At 57.8% G+C, this 22983-nt stretch overlaps 1 protein-coding gene across 4 annotated transcripts; it reads left to right on the top strand.

The window, feature by feature from the left end:
* The first annotated feature begins 853 nt into the window (after positions 1-853).
* Positions 854-22247, top strand: WNT11 (Wnt family member 11). 4 transcript variants are annotated; one of them, XM_079928794.1, is made up of 6 exons: positions 854-1102; positions 4957-5139; positions 12420-12655; positions 14202-14479; positions 17182-17474; positions 21423-22247. In XM_079928794.1, exons 2-6 carry the CDS (start codon positions 5057-5059, stop codon positions 21595-21597), a joined length of 1065 nt encoding a protein of 354 aa, XP_079784920.1. In that variant the 5' UTR covers positions 854-1102; positions 4957-5056; the 3' UTR covers positions 21598-22247. The 4 variants fall into 4 exon arrangements, with proteins under 4 accessions (XP_079784920.1, XP_079784919.1, XP_079784918.1 ...); XM_079928793.1 differs by having other exon boundaries at positions 1079-1210; XM_079928792.1 differs by lacking the exons at positions 854-1102; positions 4957-5139 and having other exon boundaries at positions 12108-12655.
* The last annotated feature ends 736 nt before the right edge of the window (positions 22248-22983 follow it).

Below are 22983 nucleotides of genomic sequence, written 5' to 3'. Positions count from 1 at the left end.
GGTATTGTCAGCCAGGAAGGGCCAAGGTGGGCGTGGGAGGTGTGGGCACTCAACTGGTCCCAGAGAAGTTGCCCCAGAAACACAGCCCCAGTCCCAACCCCAGGCTAGGTCTACACCACACAAGAAGCACCTTAGTGTGCTTTAGCTTCTGAAACCCGGTCCTCAGCTGGTGGTCCCCTAGGGACCCGGACAAGGTGCCCAGAAGACTCCCCAACGGTCATCCCATAGATGGGACACCTGCCTCCTTGGTGCCTAAGGTTTATAGCCGCCTCACAGCGCAGAGCCCTCGCACCTCCTTTCTTTGCTGAGAGTTCCCAGAATTGGAACCAGAGGTCTGGAGAGGTGACCCGGCGAAGGTCGGACTGGGACGCCAAGGCAGCTCTCCGGACGCACAATGCTTATAGTAACCGAGCTGCAAGACCAACACCTAGTGATGCCCGGGCTCCAGAATGAGACCTAAGGCCGACTTCCCTCTGAGCTGTGGCTTCCGCCTCTGTCAAACCAGACGGGGTTGAGGATCCTCGCGGGGCTTGCTGCGAGGTTTAGAAACCTTCCCCACCTGGGCCCCCGAGCGCCCCAGGCGCGCAGTAGGTTCACAGCCCGCACGCTCAGTACACACCAGCTATAGTTATAGTTAGTAAGTCTCCTCTTTGTAACTCAACAGGGTGCGACGTCCTCTCGTGCCGCTGGCGCCGCGGGTGCGTGGCAGCCGCGGGGACCCCGCCCCCGGCCCCCGCGCGAGGCCGGAGCCACCCGGTGGGGTTTCGGCGCGCTGACGTGGGCGGATCAAAGCAGCTGCCCGTGCCTTATAAAGCAGTTCGGGCGGCCGGCACCAGAGACCGTGCCGGGTGAGGCGGAGAGCTCCGGCGAGCGGGCGAGCGCAGGCCCCGGGAGCCGAGCGCCCTCCAGAGCAGCCTGAGTGTGCGCCCCAGTCCCCGCGGGACCCCAGCAGGCCTCTGCCTGCCGGAATCCCGGGCGTGCTTCTCTGGCAGCTCGCGAAGAGGACGCCCTCGCCGCCTGCCCAGCCCGGAGAGCTCCCGGGTCCGCTGGGGGCTGCGCTCGCCGCTCCCCCGCCCTCCTGGCCAGGCGAGCGCCCCAGGAGGTGAGCAGTGGCCGCGGGCAGCGGGCGGGCTCTCAGCGGGGACCTGCCAGGGCGCGGGGCTCGGGAGTCCGAGGGGGAAGGCGTGACCCCGTTGAGCAACCGCTCCCGGTAAGCAAAGCAAGACCTTCTCCATACCTCTCCTCCGCGGCTCTCCCCGGCATTCCCCTCACCGAGCGCAGCCGCCGGGGGCTGGGGGCGCGGGCTTTAAGCTGATGAGCGGTGGAGGTGGGCTGTGCAGTTCCCGCGGCCCGCCTCGAGCCTTCCCGGCCCTGTTCCCCCCGATTCGACCCTCTCCCTCCCAGTCAGCCCGCGGATGAGGTCATGCCCGAGCCATCCCGGGGGTGGGGGACTTGGATCCTGTGGCACAGGGTGTGTGTGGCGGGGCAGGAGAGGGAGGCAAAAGGCAGAGAACTACGGCAGCTCCTGCTAAATTGGGGGACCGGGGCGGAGGCCTCGCTTTGAGACCTGCTCCCAGAAGCGGCGGGATAAGGGGGAGAACCGAGAGTTTGTTTACAGACCTGAGCTCCAGGCTAGGGGGTGGGGAGGAGGAAAGTCCTGTCCCGGCCCCGAGGCACATCTGGAGCAGCCCCGAACATCTGGCTGAGCTCGCGCACGAGCCCCACACCTCCCAACTCTCGGAGCTGAGGTGCCTCCATGACCCTCACGGTCCATAGGGGCTCGGGGTCGGGCCCAGAGGGGGTAGTGGGAGGTGCCCCGAGTTACCCCACCCCACCCTTCCCACTTCCAAAATAACCCGTCTCGCGGGCCACCGGCGCATCGTCCGCAGCCCAACAGACACATCTCAAAAGACTCGCGGCCAGGGTCAAAACCGGGTTGCGGCCCCGCCTCGCTTGGCGTCGCAGGTAATCTTGAAGCAGAATCGGCGTCACCGGTTCTCCGGCTCGGCTCTGCGAGCTGCGCACCCGGAGGCTTCAGCGCCGGCGCGCGGCGGGGACACTCAGCGCCGTCGCGCGGTGCCGGCTCCCGGCCCAGTGCAGGCTCATCCGGGAAGGGGAAGCTCGGCGTGTCTACGCCGGCTTTGCCTCAGAGGGGCAGCCGCCCTGGCAGCGGGGTTTCCAGGGCCTTCCAGAGCCCAAGCCTTACAACCACCTGTTAGAGCCGGGCCGTGGCTACTGCGCTCGCGGTGCCCAGAGTGTGCACCAGAGGTTTCCTCTGTCGCCCGCTGCAAGAGAGGTAGCTTGAACTTTATCCCCAGCGGGAGGAGGAAGGGACCCTTTATCTCTCCAAAGACACTGTGCTTTGACGCGGGCCCACTACGCGCCTGACCCCAAGGGAGGTTCCGAGCCGGGCCCGAAGCAAGGGGTCGGGCAGTTCGGAGCTGACCACGGCAAGTGGATGTCTTATAGAGAGACCAGAATTGAGAGGGCACTTACTTTACACCTCATACCATCCCCAGAGGGGGGACACGGGGGTCCAGGAAGAGGAGGGGACTTGCCCAAGGTCCCAGGGCGCGGGAGGCTGCTGCGTATCCCACCTCGAACCCCGGTTTAGCGCCCCCTGGCGGGCCGGGGGCTCAGGGAGGCGAGGGCTCCCTGACCCGCGAGGCGCAGGCTGAGGGTGACCCAGCGGCCCGCGCGGCTGTCCTAGACACTCTGACACTGGACAAGAATAACCTGTCAGAACCCAGAGGCCCAGGCCAGGAGCCGCCTCCCCCAGCGACGTGCTGGGACAGCGAAGGGAGAAGCCCGGGACTACCGGGGCCGCTCCGAAAGAGCCGGGGGTAGCTTGGACGCCTGGGTCCCCGTGCGCCGTGACCCGGGCGGCCCCTCCTCTCTCTGGGCGAGTTGGGCTGGACACGGATCCCCTGCTGTGAGTCCGGGCTCTCGTCTCTCCGAGTGCAGCCTTTTCTCCTCCCTACCCTGGAATGCTGGGCGCCTTAGGGGGGAGCCCACACTTTGGGAGGGGGTGGGGGCGAGGAGAGACAGTGGCTGGAGTTTTTGATCCTCTCCCCCCCCCCCCCCCCGCCATATCCAGCCGATACTTTTCTCGTTCTCAGGAGTATGGTAAACTTTCAGGGCCAGTAAGACAAAAGGTTTGGATACAGGCTGGGTGGGAAGAGGGGGCACAGTTAGACTGCGACCCCCGCCTCCCCGCCCCCGTGCCATAATTCAGCAAAGTTTGTAGCGAGCGCCACGGTGTTAGGCGCCCAGCTGGGGGACTCTGCGGAGGAGAAAGAAAATGTAATTCAGAGTTTTCTCCCTGCCTTGCTCTGGGTCATGCCGAAGGCTCCAGGAAACAGTGGGATTTAAAATGTGTGTGTGTGTGTGTGTGCGCCCGTGCGCGCGCGCGCTTAAGGCGCACTCGTACATGCACACACTACGCAGGTAGACGTAATAGTGGAAACTTAGGCAGAGGGTAGCTCAGAAGAACCGCAAGCTACTGGAAGCTGGAAAGACCTCAGGAAATGCGTGAAGTCCAGTCCCTTGTTTTCATAGAAGGGAAAACTGAGGCTGGGGTGCTGGAAGGCTTGCCCAAGGTCACACAGCCAGATGGGAAACCCCCCCACTTCTCGCTCAAGCGCCCCCACTAAGGCGCCTCCTTTTTCCAACTCCACAAACCCTTTAGAAAGGAATCCCTTTGTCTGCTCCTCCCCAGGGTAGAGGGGCTGAGGCTGTGTTTGCATCCGGGAGAACGCCAGTTGTTGGTAAATTTGGAAGAAGCTGGGAAGGGAGTTAAGGATGTGAAATGAAGAGGGGGGAAAAAAAGGAGAAAAAGAAAAGCCGGAGAAAGCCACTCTGCGGCCTGCGGGCGGGGTAAGGGCTACTCCGCGGCCCCAGGACGCCGCCTGGCGGCCGGAGGCGGCATCGCGCCGGCCCCGTGAGCTTCCCAGCTTAGCTAAGGCCAGGCTGCCCAGCCTTGGCTCCGGCCTGGGCACCATCCGACCCTCCAGAAGGGCACCGCTAGAGGGACTCAGAGACTCAGGACCCTGAACAGCCTTCACTGTACAAAGACCTTTGCTATCCCATTTCTCATCCTCCCCTTCACAGGCTGAGAAACTGATGCCCAGATCCAGCCCCCATTTCCCTGTCTTCTCACGGTCCATGATCTCACCGGACACTGGGTAGACATGCGAGTAAAACACGGGCATGGACCTGCCGCTCGCTGGCTGAACAACCCTATTTCACATCTCCGCGCCTCCGTTTTCTCATCTGTGAGATGGGGGCAGTGATAGTATCTATCTCCCAGGGTTGCTGGGAGGAAAAAATGCGATCGCGTTAGGTGAATGTTCTTTTTAAAAGGTGAATTATGTCCTAATCACAATTTGAATCACAATTGTGTCCCCAGTTTACAGAGGGGGTAAACCGAGGCCCAGCAGGGAAGGAGAATGGCCAGGCCCATAATAACTAACAATTAATATTGCGGAGATGAGTACCCAGATCCTGGGCCCCGAATCCGCTCCTCCCCTCGCCCGCCCGCGGTCTCCGCCCTCGACCCCCTTCGTCTTCTTTCCGTCCCTCTCGAGAACTGTGTGCCTATCCGGGCTTCTCCCTCTGCCAAATGTCTTTCAGCCTCGCTCTCTGAGGGTCTCTCTCCCTCTCGCTGTGTCTCTGCCTGGTTTCTCCGGAGTTTCTGGTCCTGTCGCCCTCTTCGCTTCCCGCCGGGACCGCACTAGGTGGACAAGCCCTGGGCCGCGCTCCGGAGGCATTTAATTCGAGCCAGACGCCGGCCGCGTCCCGGGCTGTGCGGGGCGGGAGGCTACGCCGGCCGCGCGCCGGGCCTCCCCGGGCCCCGACCCCTCCTTTGTAATTTGAATAAAACGCCCCCCCGCCCCCGGCGTGGCCCCCGCCCCGCGCGCAGCCTTAACCCGCTGCCTCCGCTCTCCCCGACTGCAGGCGGCGTGCGCGCAGGAGGAGCGACGGCGGCCGGGCGCGCGGCGGGACTTCGGCGCGGCTTCCCCAGGGTGCGACCCCCCGGCGCGCCAGCCGCGCGAGGATGAGGGCGCGGCCGCAGGTCTGCCAGGCGCTGCTCTTCGCCCTGGCGCTCCAGACCAATGTGTGCTATGGCATCAAGTGGCTGTAAGTAGGGACCCGCGTCCACGCACATGGGCCCCGGGACCCGTGGCTGGGGGAGGCGGAGAGCCTTAAGGGGCCCCCTGGGTCGGGCCAGCGTGCCCAAGACCCGGGAGCAGAAGTTGCCTGGCGGTCGTGGGCAAGTCACCCTTTTTAAGCCTCCTTTTCCTCCTCTGTTAAATATTGTCCTTACCTGCGGGAGGAGCAAGACAGGGCGTGGAGGACTACGGAATTGCCCTGTTCCGTGCGGCCGGGGGTTGCACAAGACCTCCACAGGGACAGATGGAAAAAGACCGTGGTCAAGGGGCCCAATCTAGAGGGTCTGCGCCCTGCACACAAGGTCTGCTCAATATTATGTTCCTTGACAGTCTCCTGACCCTAGCTGGAGGTTCTCAAACAGTCCAGACCCCTCCACCTGGGTGACCTTGGGGAAGTGTCACTCAGCCTCTTGGGAGCCTCAGCGTCCTCCTCTGTCAAAGGAGGGTAAGATGAGAAGCGGCTCATGAAAGAACCCCATAAACTGTCGGATGCTGAAGGGTAGTCCTTTAAGTAGAAATTATTAATGGAGGGGTAAGTGGGAGAGAGACTCCTTTCCATCCAGCAGAAGGGAGTGCCTGCTCTGTGCTGGGCTGTGGGCAGGGAGGGCAGGGAGAAAGGAGTAAAAGCCAGCCCCTTCCTGGAGGAGCTGCCCTCTGGTCTGGAAGAGATAAGCCCAGGCTGTAAATAACTCCAAGTGCCCCGGGAGAGCCCAGGGCGGTGTTGTGGGAGCCCAGAGGAGAGGAGATCACCTGCTGGGGGGCACATCCTTGGGACCCTAGGTAGATTTTTCGTGGGTGGTGCTCCTAGGATGGGCCTGAGGAGTCTCTGGGAGTTTGGTGAGTTTGGCAGTGAGAGAAGGGCACTTTGGGTGGAGGAACTCCCTGAGCTGTGGAAAAGTCCAGGACAAGACACAGCCTAGAGTTCCAGGTCGGGGCGGGGAGCCATGCAGATAAGACAGGCGTGGGACAGACTATGGGCTGGGGAAGGGCTTCGAGGACGGTTCATGGATTAGCTGGAAGACGGGGCAATAGTGGCTGGGCCACCGGCAAACAGTCTCGAGGTCACCAGCCCTACCCCTTCTGGGGCTTAGTTATCCATTAATTCTCTTGAGAGGAAAACCCCATCTTCTTGCATTTCTTGTTTGTAAGGAGAAGCCTGAGCTCAGCAGCTTCCCAGCCTGGGGGCACCAGCTCTTCTCAGTCAGTCCTGACTAATTTTATGAGCCATCAGCCGCTCTCCTTCTACTGCTGGTACCTGGCACTGTCGCAGCTGGTGAGAACCTCTGATCAGGGAGCCCAAGCCCTCCTCACTCACCACCAACCTTTTACAGATAAGGAAACTGAGGTCCAGAGAGGGAAGGGCTTTGTTAAAGGGCCGGCCCAAGGAGGATCAGAGGCCGAGAACTGGGCTCACCCCTAGAGTGTTCTGGGGGACACTGCTATAATTCCCACACCACGGTGGGGCACTGCTATAATTCCCGCACCACGGTGGGACACTGCTATAATTCCCACACCACGGTGGGAACGCACAGGCTCTGAGAAATTTACAGGCCCCCAAGCTGGCACGTGGCTGGGTAGGGTCTAAAATAGATGGCTAGTTCAGCCCAACATCCATGCTGTCCCCACTGCATAGCCCAGGCTGCCACAAAAAATGAGTACAACTCACTGTCTGCCTTAAAAGAGCTCCCAGCCTGTTGGGGGAGACAGACATATAAAACGTACCAAGTGGACTTTGGGCTGTGTCCTAGGAGAGGGAGCATGGGAGCCCAGAGGAGGTGTGGTTAGCCCCACATAAGGGAGGTGACTCTGAGTCTGGCTTCAAAGGATAGATAGGATTTCGATGGCTGTGGATGGAATGCAAAGCAGGCATCCTAGGCAGAAGGAACAGCAGGGGTAGGACGATGCGTGTGGGGAAACAGAGAAGCCAGGAATTACAGGAGCTTACTAGTAAATCCCCAGAGCTTTAGACATTTAACTTTGATAACACTCCTATGAAGTAGGTGACATTCTTATCGCTACCATTTTACCAATGAGGAAACTAAGGTACAGAGAGGTTAAGTAACTGGCCCTGGGTCACACAGCTAGTTAATTAATGGTGGATGTGGGATGAGAAGCCAGGGAGACAGGCTCCGCGAAGCCAAACCTCTTTGATAGTGGTTAAACTCTTGCTGGAGCTGAAGATAGAGGGGGAAGCAGGAGAAGGAGTGGAGTTTTAGAATAACAACTCTGCGTGTCTGTATGTGTATGTGGCCTTGGTACATGTCAGGCACTGTTCTAAGCGCTTGATGTATGTTGTTTCATTTAAATCTCCCAACCACCATGTGAGGTGGGTTCTGCCATCACCCTCATTAATCAGAAGAGGAAGTGGAGGCTCAGTGGGTCTTTAACGAACTGGGTGTCACACCTAACAGGCAGCAGAGGCAGGACTTGGAGTCAAGTTGGTGGCTCTGGGGCCTTTTGGTCACAGGGAGCCATAGGACAGTTGGGCACAGGGAAGGGTACGGTGGGGATGGGAAGCTGGGGACTCATCCAGGAGACTCAGCTGTCCTGGGGATGTCCCAGAGGACCCTGCTGCCCTGGGCTTTGGAAAGTGAGCTGAAGAGGAAAGGGGCATTTGACATGGGAAATGAAAGTAAACGTGGCTGAGTGACCCAGATTGCCCACTCACTGGGGACCTGGGACTCAGCTTGGGCTGTCTGTGGGGTAGGGGGTAAGGGAGAAGGGGTGGAAGCACCTGATCAGAAATAACCTGGGGGACCCCTCCCTACCTCACCTCCCACCCAAGCCAGGTTCTGGGAGACTCAGACCAGAAGTGTGGGCAGGGAGGATGGTTCCAGCCTTCTGTGAACCACGGGGGTTGCCCAGTGAGGGGAAGGCCTAGGGTGGCTGGGAGGACCCATAAAGGCCACTCCACCCACCCCGGTCAGCCCCAAGCCTGCTGCTTACTCCGGGGCTGGGCCTCTTGTGGAAGAGTCCTAAGAGACTCAGAAGGGACACAGCTGCCGCAGAGAGGCCAGGAGGAGCACCAGACCTGAGTTGGGAGGCCTGGGTCCCAGCCTGAGCTCTGCCAGTTCACTAGCCATGAGCCAGGCTTCAGGCAAATCAATCATGTTAGCCTCAGTTTCCTCATCTCTACAATGGGAGTGAAAGAGCCCTAGCCTGTGATAAGGAGTCCTGGGTTCTAGCTTGGCTCTGCCTCTGATTGGCTGGCTGTGTACAGGTCAGGGCAAGCCCTGCCCTTCTCTGGGCCTCAGTGTCCCCACTTCCACAATGGGGTGGGGACTCTGAGGCCCAGCGAGGGGCAGTGACTTGCCCAAGGTGGAACGTTAGATGTGCTGAGCTGGAGCTGAAACCCAGGTCTCTGCGCCTCCCCCACCCCCACCATTCCCAGGAGAACCCCAAGTCCTGAATGAGAGAGACCTCGGCCACCCCAGCGGCACCCTGGGCATAGGCCTCGCCTGTGAACTCTCTGTTTCCTCCTGTCCTCTCTTCCACCCTCTCCCCCATGCACCCGCCCCCAGATAAACCAAAATGTTTTCAATTAGGGGTGTGCTGCAGTGAGGCAAGCCGGAGGAGATGTCCAGACGGGTAACTCCCCCGCCTCCCACCCTATCCTTGATTACCTCCCCAAGGGGGCCTTAGTTAGAAACGGTCATTACCACTAATTACCAGATGACCGCATCGCCCTCCTCGGGAGTGGAATCCGCTGCCTCCCGCCTCCTGATCTCCCAGTCTGCACGCTCCCGCGAGCAGGCCTCCCCCAGCACGCCGCAGCTGGCCGCTCTGTCCCAGCCGCTCTCTCCGCAGCCCCGTGCCCACCCAGGACCTCCAGAATGCTTCCCGTTTGTCCTCTGCCCACCTGGGCAGTCTGTGCCTCATCTGGGAACATCCTCACCGGGTTTCCCTCATTGAACCTCTCTCACCACCAGCTGGGGAGGTGGATGCCTGATGACTTAAGAGATGGACAGACTGACCCAGAGTGGCCCAGGGTCCCCAGACCCCAGGATCCCAGAGGACCCCTGCTTGGGAGCCGCAACCTGAGCTCCCCAGGGAAAGTCTCAGCTTACGTTATCTACTTTCTGAGCAAGAGCCCAGGGGAAGGACCTGGGAGGCAGCCACCCTGCATGAGTGCCTGCTGTGTGCCGGGTACCGTGCTGGGTGTTTTCTCGTGTATCTCCTGTAATCCTTCCTGTTGTGAAACAGAAAAGTGGCTCAGAGGGGGAGGATGGAAGCTGGGCAAGGGTGATGGGCAGAGCAGGCTCAGGACAGGCTGAGCGTGGACGGCCCCAAGCCCAGTAGAGAGGGGACCTGGGAAGGTGAGGCCAGGTTTGAGGGAGGATGGTGTCCAGAGGAGGCCGAGCGCCTGGGCACTGGAGCGCCTCAGCGTCCTCCTCTGTACAAAGGGGGTGATAATCTCCCAGGCCCCTCGGGCATTGTAAGAATGGGATGAAATGAGAGGCTCTGTAAACTGGGGAGTGCTGTGCCCACCTGGGACAGTGGGTCCATGCGCGTGGACAGTGTTTGCTAGGTGGTGGCAGAGGGGCCGTAACAACCAAGAAACAGGCTGAGGGGATGATATCTGTCCCTGTATGCTCACCTCTCATCCAGTATGTGTTGCCGAAATTCAGGCAGCAGGTTCCCCAGTCATAGGCAGGGTCAGGCAACCATGCCTGAGGTCCGCATCCAGATACACCAAAGGTTTCTTGCCTCATGCCTTGGTGGGGTAGGGATGGGCCAGGGGTCGCAGTGAGGGAAGATGGCCCAAGATACCCACAGTCAATCTCAGACAGGCTGGGTTGTGCCACTCCAACCACAGACACCAGGCCATGCCCACTTGCCCTGGGTCTGCTTCCCAGGCCTCGGGGATGATTTCTGTATTTTGGAGGTGTAGGATGAGTGGGGCATGGCAGAGAGAGGCAGCAGGAAGCAAACTAACCTATTAGGACTCGGTGTAGCACATATGAACTCATTCAGCCCCTACAAGACCTCCAGGAGTCCCCAGTTTTTAGTTGATGCTCAGAGAGGGGCAGCAGTTTACCCAGGATTGCCCAGCGCATAGAGGCCAGAGCTTGAGCCACAACCCAGGTCTTCTGACTCCCTCCCATTTATGAATGCCCCGAGTGCTTTCCATCCATTGTCATATTTAAGTCTTGCCATCACCTTTTGAAGTAGAATTTATCATTTTCTTATAACAGGTGAGGCCCAGAGAGGTTGGGTAACTTCCCCAGCTCACACAGCTGGTGCCCAAAGCCTGAGCTCTTCCCTGGGCCAGCCCATGAACTGGAACATCTGGGCCATTGCCTTATAACTGGTGATAGGTCTGTGCAGCCGTTAGACGAGGAGCTCCTTGAGGAAAGGATCTATGTCTGGGAAGAGTTGGTGCTTAGTAAATATTTCTTCCACAAGTAGATCCAGTTCATTTATTCATTTAGGAACAGGTGCAAGGGGAAAGGCATCCCTGGCATCAGGAAAAGCCTGGGCATACGCGTGGTAGTAGGGCAGTCCCTGTCAGAGAAGCCAAGAGTCTGGTGTGGCAGGTATTAGGACACACGGGGGACAAGGACGGGAGGCCAGAGAGGGCTTTAGGGCCAGGTTTTGAGGGGCCTTGAGGTCAGATGGAAGCCCTTGGCCTTGACTGAGTGGGTGCAGGAAGCTAAGGTAGGAAAAGGCCACCGACGCAGTAATCTAGTAGCTTCCATCACAGAGCCCTGACCATGATGTGTCAGCCCTGGGCAGAGCATGTGACCCACATTGAGTTAATCCCTCAGACAATGCTGGGAGATTGATGGAGAGGAGGGGCTGCCTGACTTGCTCAAGGTCACAAGGGGAGTGGAGGTGACAGAGCCAGGAGTCTGCCCAGGCCCGTGCCGTTCTTTGGCACCAGGCTGCCTCTCTTGGGATCTCAGGCCAGGGCCTCGAGGAGCTGGGCCTCACCAGGTCTCGGTCCTGACGCTGGGTGAGGTCTGCTGTGGTCCCAGCAAGTGGGGCACCTAGCACTTGGGCCTGAAGATTGGCCCCTTCTTGCCGCCTGTCCCTCCAGGGTCTCTGCTGGGTTTCCGAGGACCAGCTGGCCCTAGAGTAGGGGGTGGGTCTATGTGGAACCCTTTAAGGCTGTGGGGTCCCTCTAGCCTCCACTTAAGAGGAGGGACTGCCTGATGCAGTCTGCTCCTCAGAGAAGGCCTGGGAGAAGCTGAATGCAGGCTCGACCCCTGGTCCTAGAGTCTTGGAATCCCAGTGCCCAGAACCAGGATCTGGAAGCTCTTAGGTCCTATAACATCACTAGAGGTCACAGGGACCCCCTAGGCCAGCATTTCCCAAAGCATGGAGGAGGTCAGCACTCCTCAAATATAGGGTTTTGTGCTCAGCAGACTTGGAAGTTAAACAAAACCAAGCCTGTTGCTTTGCTGCAGGACTTCTCAGGGCCTTTAAAATGTGAATGTGCATTGCTAACCCTTCAAGGCGGGTTGTAGTATATCACATCCCCCAACTGTGCTTGACTGACCCTGGATCCCTTTTTTCAGAGTGTCTCCCTGGAACCCGTTCTGGGAACTACAGTTTAGAGGTGTAGACACTGAGACCCAGAGAGGGACAGCGATTTATCTAAAGTCACATAGCAAGTTAATGGCTAAGTCCAATTTATCAGCAAACTGAGTGGCTCTTTAATCTTTTAATGAATCCCTTGCCTGTATGTGGGATCTTACAGCCTAATAAATGGGTTTAATAATTAAACGAAGCCATAGTGGGAAGCTCCTAGCTCACACTGTGCATCTAGTAAATGGTCAATTAATAGTATGTATTACCATGATGATGATGATATAATAATCCAGCACTTAGCACAGCGTCTAGCATGTTCAGTATTGAATGAATGTTGAATGAAGAGTAATCATTCACAGCTGTGTGGGACTAAATAAGGCAGTGGATATGAGTGCTTTGTGAGCTATAAAACTGTTTATTGTTAGTATAATTATAATAAAGCTTAGGTAGGATGGGGGCCAGGATCCTATGTTATGAATGAGGGCATAAGGCCCAAAAAAGGACAGTGATGTGCCCAAGGTCACACGGGGGCGGGAGGGGGAGCCGTTGCTCTGCTGGGGACAGTGCTTGGCCTCCTGGTTTCCCAGCTCCTTCCAGCAAAGGCTCCAAGACTGTGGAGGAGAGGCTGGGGCCGGTACAGCGGGTGGAAGCAGCACGGCCCCTCACAGCCCTGACTTCCCTTCCATTGGTTGCTGCCTTTTGGCCTGTGTGCAGGGCGCTCTCCAAGACCCCGGCGGCCCTGGCGCTGAACCAGACGCAGCACTGCAAGCAGCTGGAGGGCCTGGTGTCCGCGCAGGTGCAGCTGTGCCGCAGCAACCTGGAGCTCATGCACACCATCGTGCACGCCGCCCGCGAGGTCATGAAGGCCTGCCGCCGGGCCTTCGCGGACATGCGCTGGAACTGCTCCTCCATCGAGCTCGCCCCCAACTACCTGCTTGACCTGGAGAGAGGTAGGGGGCCAGCGGAGGCTGCTAGGGCCTGCGGAATGCATGCGAGTGGGGTGGGGTGGATGAATTCAGGCATCAATCTATGTGTGTTTAGATAGGTGGGTGAATTCATGGATGGATGGCTGGAAGTGTGATGGGGGGATGAGTGAATAGCTGGATGATGGATGGGTACACGGGTGGGTGGTGGACATGGGTATTGGGGCGTGAATTGTTGAATGAATGAACATATAGTGAGTGAATATACCAGTGCGGGGAGCCTGAATGACAGTACAAATGCACAGGTACCCCTCACGCCTGAACAAAGGAATGAATGATGCAGGAAGGCTCTGGGGGTGGGGGGTCTGTAATGAGAATGCGACTGAGCCTGCCCTCGGGGCAGACAGGTGTGGAGCAGTTAATTCTAGACCATCCCGACTGAAGGTGCTGGGAAAGGCACAAAGTGATGTAGGGACTAAAGAACATCTGTGGAGAAGACTTCCCGGAGGAGGTGACTTCTGGGGGTGGATTTGGGGGTCCTGTGTATCATAGAGAGGCTTTTGAAGGGTAGGAATGCCCCAGTGGATCTCATCTTTCCCCCACACGGTGACAGCTAACATTTGTGCAGCACTTTACAAAGCCTCCTTCCTTCCTGAATTACCTGAGCTCCAGAGCAAGCCTGTGAGGTAGGTATTTTCATTCCCACTCTACAGTTAAGGATACTGAGGCTTGAGAAGGGGGGTAACTTGCTTGGACGCAAGGCCAGGACACCCCACTGCCAAGGCACGTTGGGCTCCATCTTAGTTTGCTGGGGCTGCTGTAACAAAGGCCCACGCACTGGGGGCTTCTGACAACAGAAGAATTGACTCACGGTGCTGGAGGCTGGAAGTCTGAGGTCAGAGTCAAGGTGTCAGCAGGGGTCCCTCTGAAGACCCTGGGGGAGGATCCATCCCCACCTCTTCTTAGCTTCCGGGGCTGCCGCAGGCTTCGGTGCTCCTCGGTGCTCCTGCATCACTTCAGTCTCTGCCTCTGTCCCGTGGCCTCCGCCCTCTTTGTCTCTGTATCCCCAATTCCGTCTTCCTATAAGGACACCAGTCATTGCATTAGGGCGCACCCTGCTCCATCTAATGACCTCATCTGAGGTCAGTTACACCTGCAGAGAGCCTATTCCTAAGTAAGGTCACATTCACAGGGACCAGGGGTCACATTTCACCCCACAGCGGGCTCTTTGCTCACTGGTCTCTGAGGAGCTCAGGGACTGGGCCTTCTGTTCCCGAAAGCAGCCCCTAACGCTGGGTGCAGGGCAAGCAGGGAGGAAAGTGCAGCATGGTGAGCGTGTGAGTGAGGGTGTGCCCTGGGGGGCTGGCTTTGCGTGCTTTGTGAGAGTGTGCAGGTCAGCTAGTGCGTTTGGGGGAGGATGGGGGCGTGACAGATGAATGGTCGTCGTGCCATCCTCCACCTGCTTGCTGCCCCTGTCCCACCCGACCCCGCAGAGGCAGGCGGGGGCCCTCAGGTCTGGGCAGGGTCCTATCCCCGGGTCGCCCGCCCCGGCTGACCCCACACCTCCCCACAGGGACCCGGGAGTCAGCCTTCGTGTATGCGCTGTCGGCGGCCGCCATCAGCCACGCCATCGCCCGGGCCTGCACCTCCGGCGACCTGCCCGGCTGCTCCTGCGGCCCCGTCCCAGGTGAGCCACCCGGGCCCGGGAACCGCTGGGGAGGATGTGCGGACAACCTCAGCTACGGGCTCCTCATGGGGGCCAAGTTTTCCGATGCTCCTATGAAGGTGAAAAAAACAGGATCCCAAGCCAATAAACTGATGCGTCTACACAACAGTGAAGTGGGGAGACAGGTAACCACCCCCACCCCCCAGATGGTTGTGCTTGTGCCAATTGGCCGGAAAAGGGCCGCCCAGTGTGCCCTGGTGGAGGGGTGGCGGGGGGACGGGCCCTGATCCACCCACACTGATGTGCTCCTGGCCTCCCCTGGCTCTTCCCTCTCCAGCTGCTTGGGGCTTGCCTGGCTCCTCCTCCTCCAGGGGGTCCACCAGGATTTGGGCTGGAGAACGTCGGTGGAGCAGAAGGAGCACTGAGCTGGGAGTCAGGAGCTCTAAACTCACTGTGTGACATTGGGCGAGTCACTTCCTCCCTGGCCTCAGTTGTTCCCATCTATAAAATGGGGTGGGTTGGTGCTCTCTGGTCCCCATTGGTCACGTTCCTCAGGCTCTTCCTCTGGGGCTCTGGGCCAAGGCCGGTGTGGAAGGAAGCATGGAGAGGACTGCGGAGCAGCAGACCCTTGCTAAAGGGTCGTCTCCTTGGATCTAATGGGGACTCTCTCCCAGCTCCAAAACCCACCCCAACCTCCTAAACACGGTTTCCCCTCCATGTCTGTTATTATCAGTGTTGCATTAATTCCTCACCTCATTCCACAGGAGGTTGGGGTGAATGCATAAGTGAATGAATGGACCTTTTTATTTTTTGAAAATTTAAAAAAAAACAACTTTGTACCGATCGGTGTGCCAGACACTGTGGTGGGTCCTTGATTAGTTTTCTCTCCCGTAGTCCACAAAACCACACTGTGAAGAGGTACTGTTACCCCTCCTTACAGATGGGGAACTGGTCCTGGAGGGGCAGAGTGTCCTGTGTGGATGGCATCTCATGACCTCTTCCCTGCAGCCCCGTTAGGCCCATTATGCAGAAGCACCACGTGGGGCAGAAGGAACTTAGCTGGCTTGGCCAAGGACACACAGTGCAATGGAGCCCAGGTCTATGGGACTCCAGGTCTAGAGGTTTCCTTGTCCTCACCTTCCTCTCTCTCTGGTCTCCCTCTTGTAAGGATTCTAGGACATCCAGGCCATTTTGGGGCAGTTGGGGAAACTGAGGCCAAGTCACCCTGTGGATCTGTAGCAGAACCTGGCTAGGGACCCAGAACTCCTGCCTCCCAACCCTGCTGGCCCACCCCCCCACACCCTTGGAAACCCATTGGGAGCCCTTCACCCAGCCTCCTGCCCAAGAACCCAGCCCCACTCCTGCCCATGGCCAGGCCTGAGCCTCATGCTGCCGGGGGTACAGCCGTCCCATCCCACAGTGCAGTCCAGACAGGGTCCTCAGCCTCAGAGGCACATCAGCCCTTTCCCAGGGGCCCTGATGCCAAGGAGCTGGCCTCCCTGGGGCTGTCTGCAAGGGCCCGGGAGGGTAGATGACTGCGCGGTCAGCACCGGCACCATGGCCTCAGGAAGCCTGGGCCCCTTCCCGCCGTCTGAGCTGAGGAGCTGAATGTGGTTTACCTCTCCTGGATGACTCAGAAGTACCTTGTGCCCTTGGGAGGCTGAATGTGCCCTGCAGTCGGGTTCACTTCACTATGTGCTCTCCACAGGCTTTGCTGAGACAGTTCCAGACTCTAGACCCAAGTGGACTCCCTCATTCCCCACTTCCTGGCACTGTGAGGGGTAGGGAGCCCTGGGACCTTGACCAGCTTCCTCACTAACTCCCTGTGTGATTTTGGGCAAGTCCTTGCCCTCCGTGTGCCTCAGTTTCCCCATCTTTTTGATGCAGGGGTAGGCCCAGGGGACCCATAACCCTTGCAGTAGAGTACACAGGGCAGGCGGGGGGGTGGGCAGAGGGATCTGAGTCCTGTGTGCAAGGAGTTGGCGCTTAGCCTGCAGAACTGAAAGACCTGCAGAAGGCGTCCCAACTCATGCCCCTCAGGTACGCAGGGAGAAACTGAGGCCCGTGGAAGATGGTGGCACAGAGTCACTTCCAAAGCCAGGGCTAGTGTCTCCCCAGGCCCCAAGCCCAGGCCTCCCCTCTCCACCATAATTCTTACTTAGACTGATTTTTCAAAACCAAATATTGATTTAACTTTTGTAGTTCACAAAACTCTTTCATATATGTCATCTCGTTGAATCCTTTCAACGACTCTGCAAGGTAGCAGTTACACACCCGCTCAGCACACGTGAAGACAGGCAGCAGAGGGGACGGCCAGCCAGGCCAGGGCCGCCCCCCCCAAGCACCCACCTCTTGCCTCTTCTTCCCTCCTTCCCTTCCTTTTCTTCTCCGCGCCACCTTCTTTTCAGCAAGCATTTTGTGAGAGAGAAAAAGCATAGAATAATGAAAAGCCATGGCTTTTGGAATTGCCCTCAGACCTGGGTTCAAATCCCAGCCCAAGATCTTCTAGCTGTGTAGCCTTGGGCAAGAGACTCAGCCTCGCTGAGCCTTCATTTCCTCTTTTTTAAATGGAGAAATGAATGATATCCCCCATGAAGGGCTTCTGTGATGAGGAAGCCATTTTAAGTGTGAGAGCACTTGGTACACTAGGTGTATAGATGGCGTCCGTTAGCCCTGCAAAAGCCACTCTCTTCCTGCCCCTCCCAGCTGCCCCCCAGGTTGGAGGAGGAGCTAAGGATCCTTTAGAGCAAAAAGCCCTGTCACTTGAGGCCCGGAGCAGGTGGTGACTCCCTGAGAGCACTGGCAGGCAGAAGGGTGGGGCAGGGCCCCGGGGCAGGCCAGGGAGGGGGCTCTGGCTGCCCAGCCCGACGCCCTCCGCTGTCCGCAGGCTCTGCGTGCCTCTCTGGAGATGAAGTGTAAGTGCCACGGGGTGTCTGGCTCCTGCTCCATCCGCACCTGCTGGAAGGGGCTGCAGGAGCTTCGGGATGTGGCCGCCGACCTCAAGACCCGCTACCTGTCGGCCACCAAGGTGGTGCACCGACCCATGGGCACCCGCAAGCACCTTGTGCCCAAGGACCTGGACATCCGGCCTGTGAAGGACTCGGAGCTCGTCTATCTGCAGAGCTCCCCTGACTTCTGCATGAAGAACGAGAAGGTGGGCTCCCATGGGACGCAGGACAGGTAAGGGCCCGCCGCCAGCTTGGCAGGAAGCGTCAGCCATGTGGCACATGCCCCATCCCAGCTCGGGGCCAGGCACACAGTCAGCATTCGGGGAACGGAGTCCCCACCCAGTTGAACGCCAGGTGGAGGTGTGGGGTCCCAGGGGCCCCTGGCAGAGCTCCTGGGCACGGCTGTTACGTACCTTGCCCAGGCAGGGGCTCCTGGGGAATGGAGGCTCGTGGGAGGCCCCCATCCCATCTGCCCCCTAGTGTGGGAGACAGGGGGGAAGAGACAGTGACTGTGTTGGGGGACAGGGGCTGGGAAAGAGGCTGCCTGACATAAAATAGATCCTCAGTAAATGTCCATCAAATGAATAAGCGAAGGATAAATGTCATACAACCTGTGAGCTGGACCAATGAACTGAGGCACAAGGGGAGGTGGGAGCAGTGGCCAGCCCGTGGCCGCACAGGAAGTCTGCACAGTGTGGAGCTGGAACCAGGACAAGTGCTTTTCAGAGGGGCAGCAGGAGAGCGCGGTCGGCCTGCATTCTGTGGGGAGACGGCGCTCCCATGTCCCCGCCTGCGTTCACCCACCTCCCAGATCCCAGCTTTCTCCCCCCGGTCCCCCATTTCAGAGCTAGAGCTGGCGTCCCTACAGCAGGTCCCATCCCAGCTGCTGAAGCCGATTCAGGACAGGAGGGAAGGAGGGAGCCAGTGGTGACTACAGACCTACTATGTGCCAGGAAGGGCTGGTGAGGATTCAGGGGAGCAGCTCTTCCCAGAGATGGTTCAGGAGGAATCCAGTCCTGAAATGCTATAAAGAAATAGTTCTGCGATCAAATACGTTTGGAAATTCTCTTTGGCGATTTGCAAGGCACGAGAACATATTAAAGGCTCTGAGGAATCCCGCAGTAAAGGATCTGTCTAAGCCAGTGTTTCCCAGAGGTGTTTGGCTGTGGAACTCTTTTATTAAGGAGCCCCTAATAGCATTCCACAAAACTAGTGTTCTTCCAGGTTAAAAGAATATTGAACCAGAGTGAGGGTGTCTGAGAACGTGTCTGGCACATAGTTGGTTCCTGGCCAGCTTTTGCTTCCTCCTCAGCCCACGTTCCTGTCTCCAGGAGAGGGGGACTGCTTTGGGGGGCTCCATCCTCACAGGCCAGGGCAGCAGGCTCTGCAAGGAGGCCCAGGCTCCCATCTGGAGGCCAGATTGAGAGACTCAGGCAGAATGAAGATGGAACCAGGTCAGGCCAGGGAGACAGGAAGGAGCGAGAGTCTGGGCTGAGGCAGCCAGGGTGGGTGTGATGACGATGGGGTTGGGGGGAAGATTCTAGAACCCAGAGGACCTGGGGGAAGCGCACTGAGGACCCCAGAGCAAAGAGAGGGTCTCCCTGGATCCACGGGGCGCTGTGTGTGTGTGTGTGTGCGTGCGTGCGTGCGTGCGTGCGCGCGCATCAGGGAAGGACAGTTCCCACCCTGACGCTGCAGTTTCCTAGCTGTGGGACCTTGAGCAAATCCCTTCACCTACCTAAGGCTCAAGTCTCGTCTTCTGTGCCAATAGGATGATACCACTCACCTGGGAAGGTTGGCAAGTGATTCTAATCACATTTACGGAGCAGCCCCTCCTTGCTGGGTGGTGTCAGTGCTGTAGGAAGGGTTTGTGAATGACAGTCTCCCCTCCCCAAGGCTGCCAGGCCTCTTCCTTCCCAGCTGTCCCGACTCTGCACCTAGGACTTGCCCCCAAACTATTGACGAGGAGGCCCCATTCCACAGCACCAGCTACCACCCTTGCTTTCTCAGAATGCTATCCCCCACCGCCCCCAGGCTTCCTGCCATGCTCAGCTCTGGGCCTCTGCAGACAGCTGTATGGGTCAGCTCTTCCTGCAGTAACAAACAGCCCTTACATCTCAGTGGTTCACAACCACAGACACTTCTTACAGCATTACATGAGGCTCTGGCAGGCACCAGGGATGGGGAGGGACATCAAGTGCTCAGACTGTGACAGGGAAAATGAGGAGCCCAGAGGGGCCCTGACTCAGCCTAGACATCAAGGAAGGCTGCCTGGAGGAGGGGAAACGTGAGCTTTACTAAATTAGGGATTTGGGGGGTACAGGGGGTTGGATGCAAATGAGCTTTGTTAACTGTAAAAGGCAGGTACACAGGTGGTACACGTGGCTGGGCCCCCAGCTGGGCAAGATGCCCTCCTCAAATCCAGCCTGGTGAACTGAAGCCTCCTCAGCAGTTCCTATTCCAAACTCTGAAACCTGCCCTTTCTCCAGGCCCCAGCTTCCCCAGCTCCCCCTCACAGGCACCATCGCGGGTCTTGTCTGGCTCTGAGGTTGGAGGCCATGTTTCAAACATTGCATGTCAGGGACCCAGAAATAAAAATGAAACTCTGCCCCCTTCCACTGCCCTTTCCTAGAGGAGTCATCCAGAGACCTTCAGGTTCAGGCTAGGGAGACTAATGGTGTCGAGTGACTAAACAAAGCCCAGAAATGTTAAGTGACTTGCCTTAAGTCACACAGCCCGTAAGAAGCAGAGCTGGGGTTTGAACCCAGGTCTTTCTGGCTCTGGGGCCTGTGTTCTTTCTGCTCTTCCCTCCTGCCCGGAACTGCTTCCAGTCCCCACACGCAGGTTGCCGTCTCCTCCTGACTCCCCCTCCAAAGTGCTCCCCTGCTTCCCTCCCCATGGCTCCTTCCCAGCTCAGGCTTCAGCTTCTCTTACTCAGCTGCTGCTGGCAGCAGCCTTCCTGGCCTCCCTGCCTCCAGCCCTGCTCCTCCATCCATCTCTCAGTCCCCTTAGATTAGGTCAGGTCAGGGTGTTTGTCCTCCTTGCCCCCAACACCCTTTCTCCTCCCCTTCGTCTTAGATTCCTGTTCATCTTTCATGCAATGGTCTGGATGATCCCTCCCCCTCCAGGAAGCCTTCCTGAGCTCTCACAGACCCTGTGCTCACCCTGTGTGATGCTGGGCAAGTCCCTTCCCCATTCTGTGCCTCAGTTTCCCCATCAGGAAATATGAGGGTTGGATTTGGTCATGTCTAGGGCTTGCCCACCTCAGACATTCTGGGATTCCTTAGTCCACATGGCTGTGGGGATCCAGCTGCATCCCATGACAGCATCCCTGTCGAGCCTAAGTCCAGCTAGATGAAATGCCAACCTGCACAGATGTTTCTTCGCTAGACAGAAGAACTGATGGCGAGGATATTTGGGTTTTATAGCGACCTTCAGTGTCTTCTTTGCCCACAGGACTGATTCAGGAAGAAATGCAGCCCCTGGCAGCCCATGGGTTCTCTGCCCTTTAGGGTGGGGAGAATATGCACTGGATTTGGTTTCAGGACCCCTGAGCTTGAGCCCTGCTTATCCACAAACTCCTGTGAGACCTTGAGCAGGCCTCTGCCCTTGCTGAGCCTGTTTCCATCTGGGAAAAATGGGCATAGTAATTCCACTGACCCAAAGACCTTGCCTGCCTCGGATAAGATGAAATACTGGAGGGAAGCGCCTGGTTCAAAGGGGGCAAATTATTGACGGACCCTCTGTCTCCACCAAGAGAGTGCCGAACGCTCAGTTTGCCTCACATCCGATGCCATTTGTTTGTTTCAGAATTTATCCTGGGATTCTAAAAGTAAAAACGATCTTTACGCTTGTTACAATATAATTAAGGATTAAATACGAAGATAGGATTATTAGACAGTGGCTTGAGACACTTTCAAGTATTTAGAAGTAGAAGATGTAGGAAAAGAGACAAAGGAAACAAAACACCCCCTCATTTTGACGAATGCCTATTGGAAATATAGGGAAAAGTGAGAAGCACCCCTGGGAAAGAGGGTTATTTTAAATTCCCCAAAGACCAAAACACCGTCCAAGGGGGACTGAGGCTGCAGCCGTGGTCAGAAGAGGCTGGGGCTGCCTGGCTGGGAGTGGAGGGACTGGTGGGTGACAGGATGCTCACTGACCTCCCCTCCCCCTCCAGGCAGTGCAACAAGACGTCACATGGCAGTGACAGCTGTGACCTCATGTGCTGTGGACGCGGCTACAACCCCTACACAGACCGTGTGGTCGAGCGGTGCCACTGCAAGTACCACTGGTGCTGCTATGTCACCTGCCGCAGGTGTGAGCGCACGGTGGAGCGCTACGTCTGCAAGTGAGGCTGCTCCGCTCCTCGGGGACCCTCAGAGGCTGGCCAAGGGGCCTGGAGACGCCCCGTGGATTTTGGCTTGTGAATTCCAGATGCTAGACGTGGAAGGAGGCTTGTCCTCTGCCTCCACTTGGAAACCACCAGGAACAGAAGGCCGGGCCACCCGGGAAAGAGGGCCAGGACATCAAAGGAAACCGACAAGGTTAAAAATAACCTGGCAGCCCGAGGCCCTGGAGTGCCCACCTGCTGCCTTCCAGGCGGGTCTAAGAAGCCAGGGGCATGGGTTTGGCAAGACTGGTACAGACTCGACCTCTCTTAGCCAGAGACTCCAGCATCCTGGGAAGTGGGAGGTCAGCCTCTCCTCACCAGAATGTTCTGCAGGCCTAGCCCTCGAGACCCCCGGCCCACCCCAGGGTCTGAGCCTACTGGGCCCACCACATGGAACCACTAGCTTGGGTTGTAAATGTTTCCTTGTTTTGTTTTGTTTTTCTTCCTCTGGGATGTGGGAGCTACAGAAATATTTATAAAACATAGCTTTTTCTTTGGGGTGGCTGGCCTCAATTCCTCTTTATATATTTTATATATATAAATATATATATATATATATGATCTGTATTTTAAACAAGCTCTTTAAACAGCTGTATGAAATAAATGCTGAGAACCCCAGGCCGCCCCTGCAGTTTCTGGCCTCCTCAAGTGAGCTCAGAGGATCCTGGGGCTGGTTGGGTGAAGTCTCCGGTTCCCAGGCGAGGCGGCGTCCGATTGATGTTCCCCACACGCTCCACCACCCAGCTCAGGCCCCAGCCTCCTTGTAAGATCTCCCGGTCAAGGGCGAGGACAGACGTCTTGAAACCCAAACCCAGCTGGCAGACTCTTTGTTCCCCAGGGACACACATGCAGGCGCACATAGCCTGGCTGTGTCATCAGACCTGCTAAGTGGCTTCAAGAGAAAACCTACCCGGGAGCTGGGAATGCAGACCTCAGGGAGGTGGTGGCAGAACCACGCCCCAGCTAGCCCTAGCAGGGTTTCTGTGTGAAACCTGTAGGGAGGGCTTTTCCCTCCCTAGCCTCAGTTTCTCCGTTTGTAAAGCTGGTGGTGGAAATTGAGGGGTGGTTGGAAAAGGCCCCCAGCCTCATGTCTGGACCAGGCTGGCTGCAGTGGGCGTGACTGGATTCCTGTTCTGTTTTGAAGGTGGAGCCATTAGATTTGTGCTTTTCATGGCTGTGGGACTTGAAGGCGAGGAGGACCGAGGACTACAAGGGTTTTGGCCGAGTGCTTGGACGCACGCATGCTGGGACGGGGGTGGAGAGAGAACTCTAGGGTTCAGACTCGGTGGAGATTGTGATGTCGGTTGGGTCCCAAGTGGAAACGACGGGCAGATAAGCCGGGCTCTGA

Source organism: Stenella coeruleoalba, assembly GCF_951394435.1.
Source record: "Stenella coeruleoalba genome assembly, chromosome: 8".
NCBI lineage: Eukaryota > Metazoa > Chordata > Mammalia > Artiodactyla > Delphinidae > Stenella > Stenella coeruleoalba.
The sequence above is the reverse complement of the archived record's forward strand: the minus strand, read 5'-3'. Positions and strand labels throughout refer to the sequence as shown.

Bases quoted from the DNA above. Each gene is read 5' to 3' on its own strand.
- WNT11 (XM_079928792.1), top strand. From the start codon at position 12,214: ATGTGCCCAAGGTCACACGGGGGCGGGAGGGGGAGCCGTTGCTCTGCT. The intron at 12,656-14,201 runs GTAGGGGGCCAG...ACCTCCCCACAG, and splicing joins CCTGCTTGACCTGGAGAGAG to GGACCCGGGAGTCAGCCTTC. The intron at 14,480-17,181 runs GTAACCACCCCC...CGCTGTCCGCAG, and splicing joins ACAGTGAAGTGGGGAGACAG to GCTCTGCGTGCCTCTCTGGA.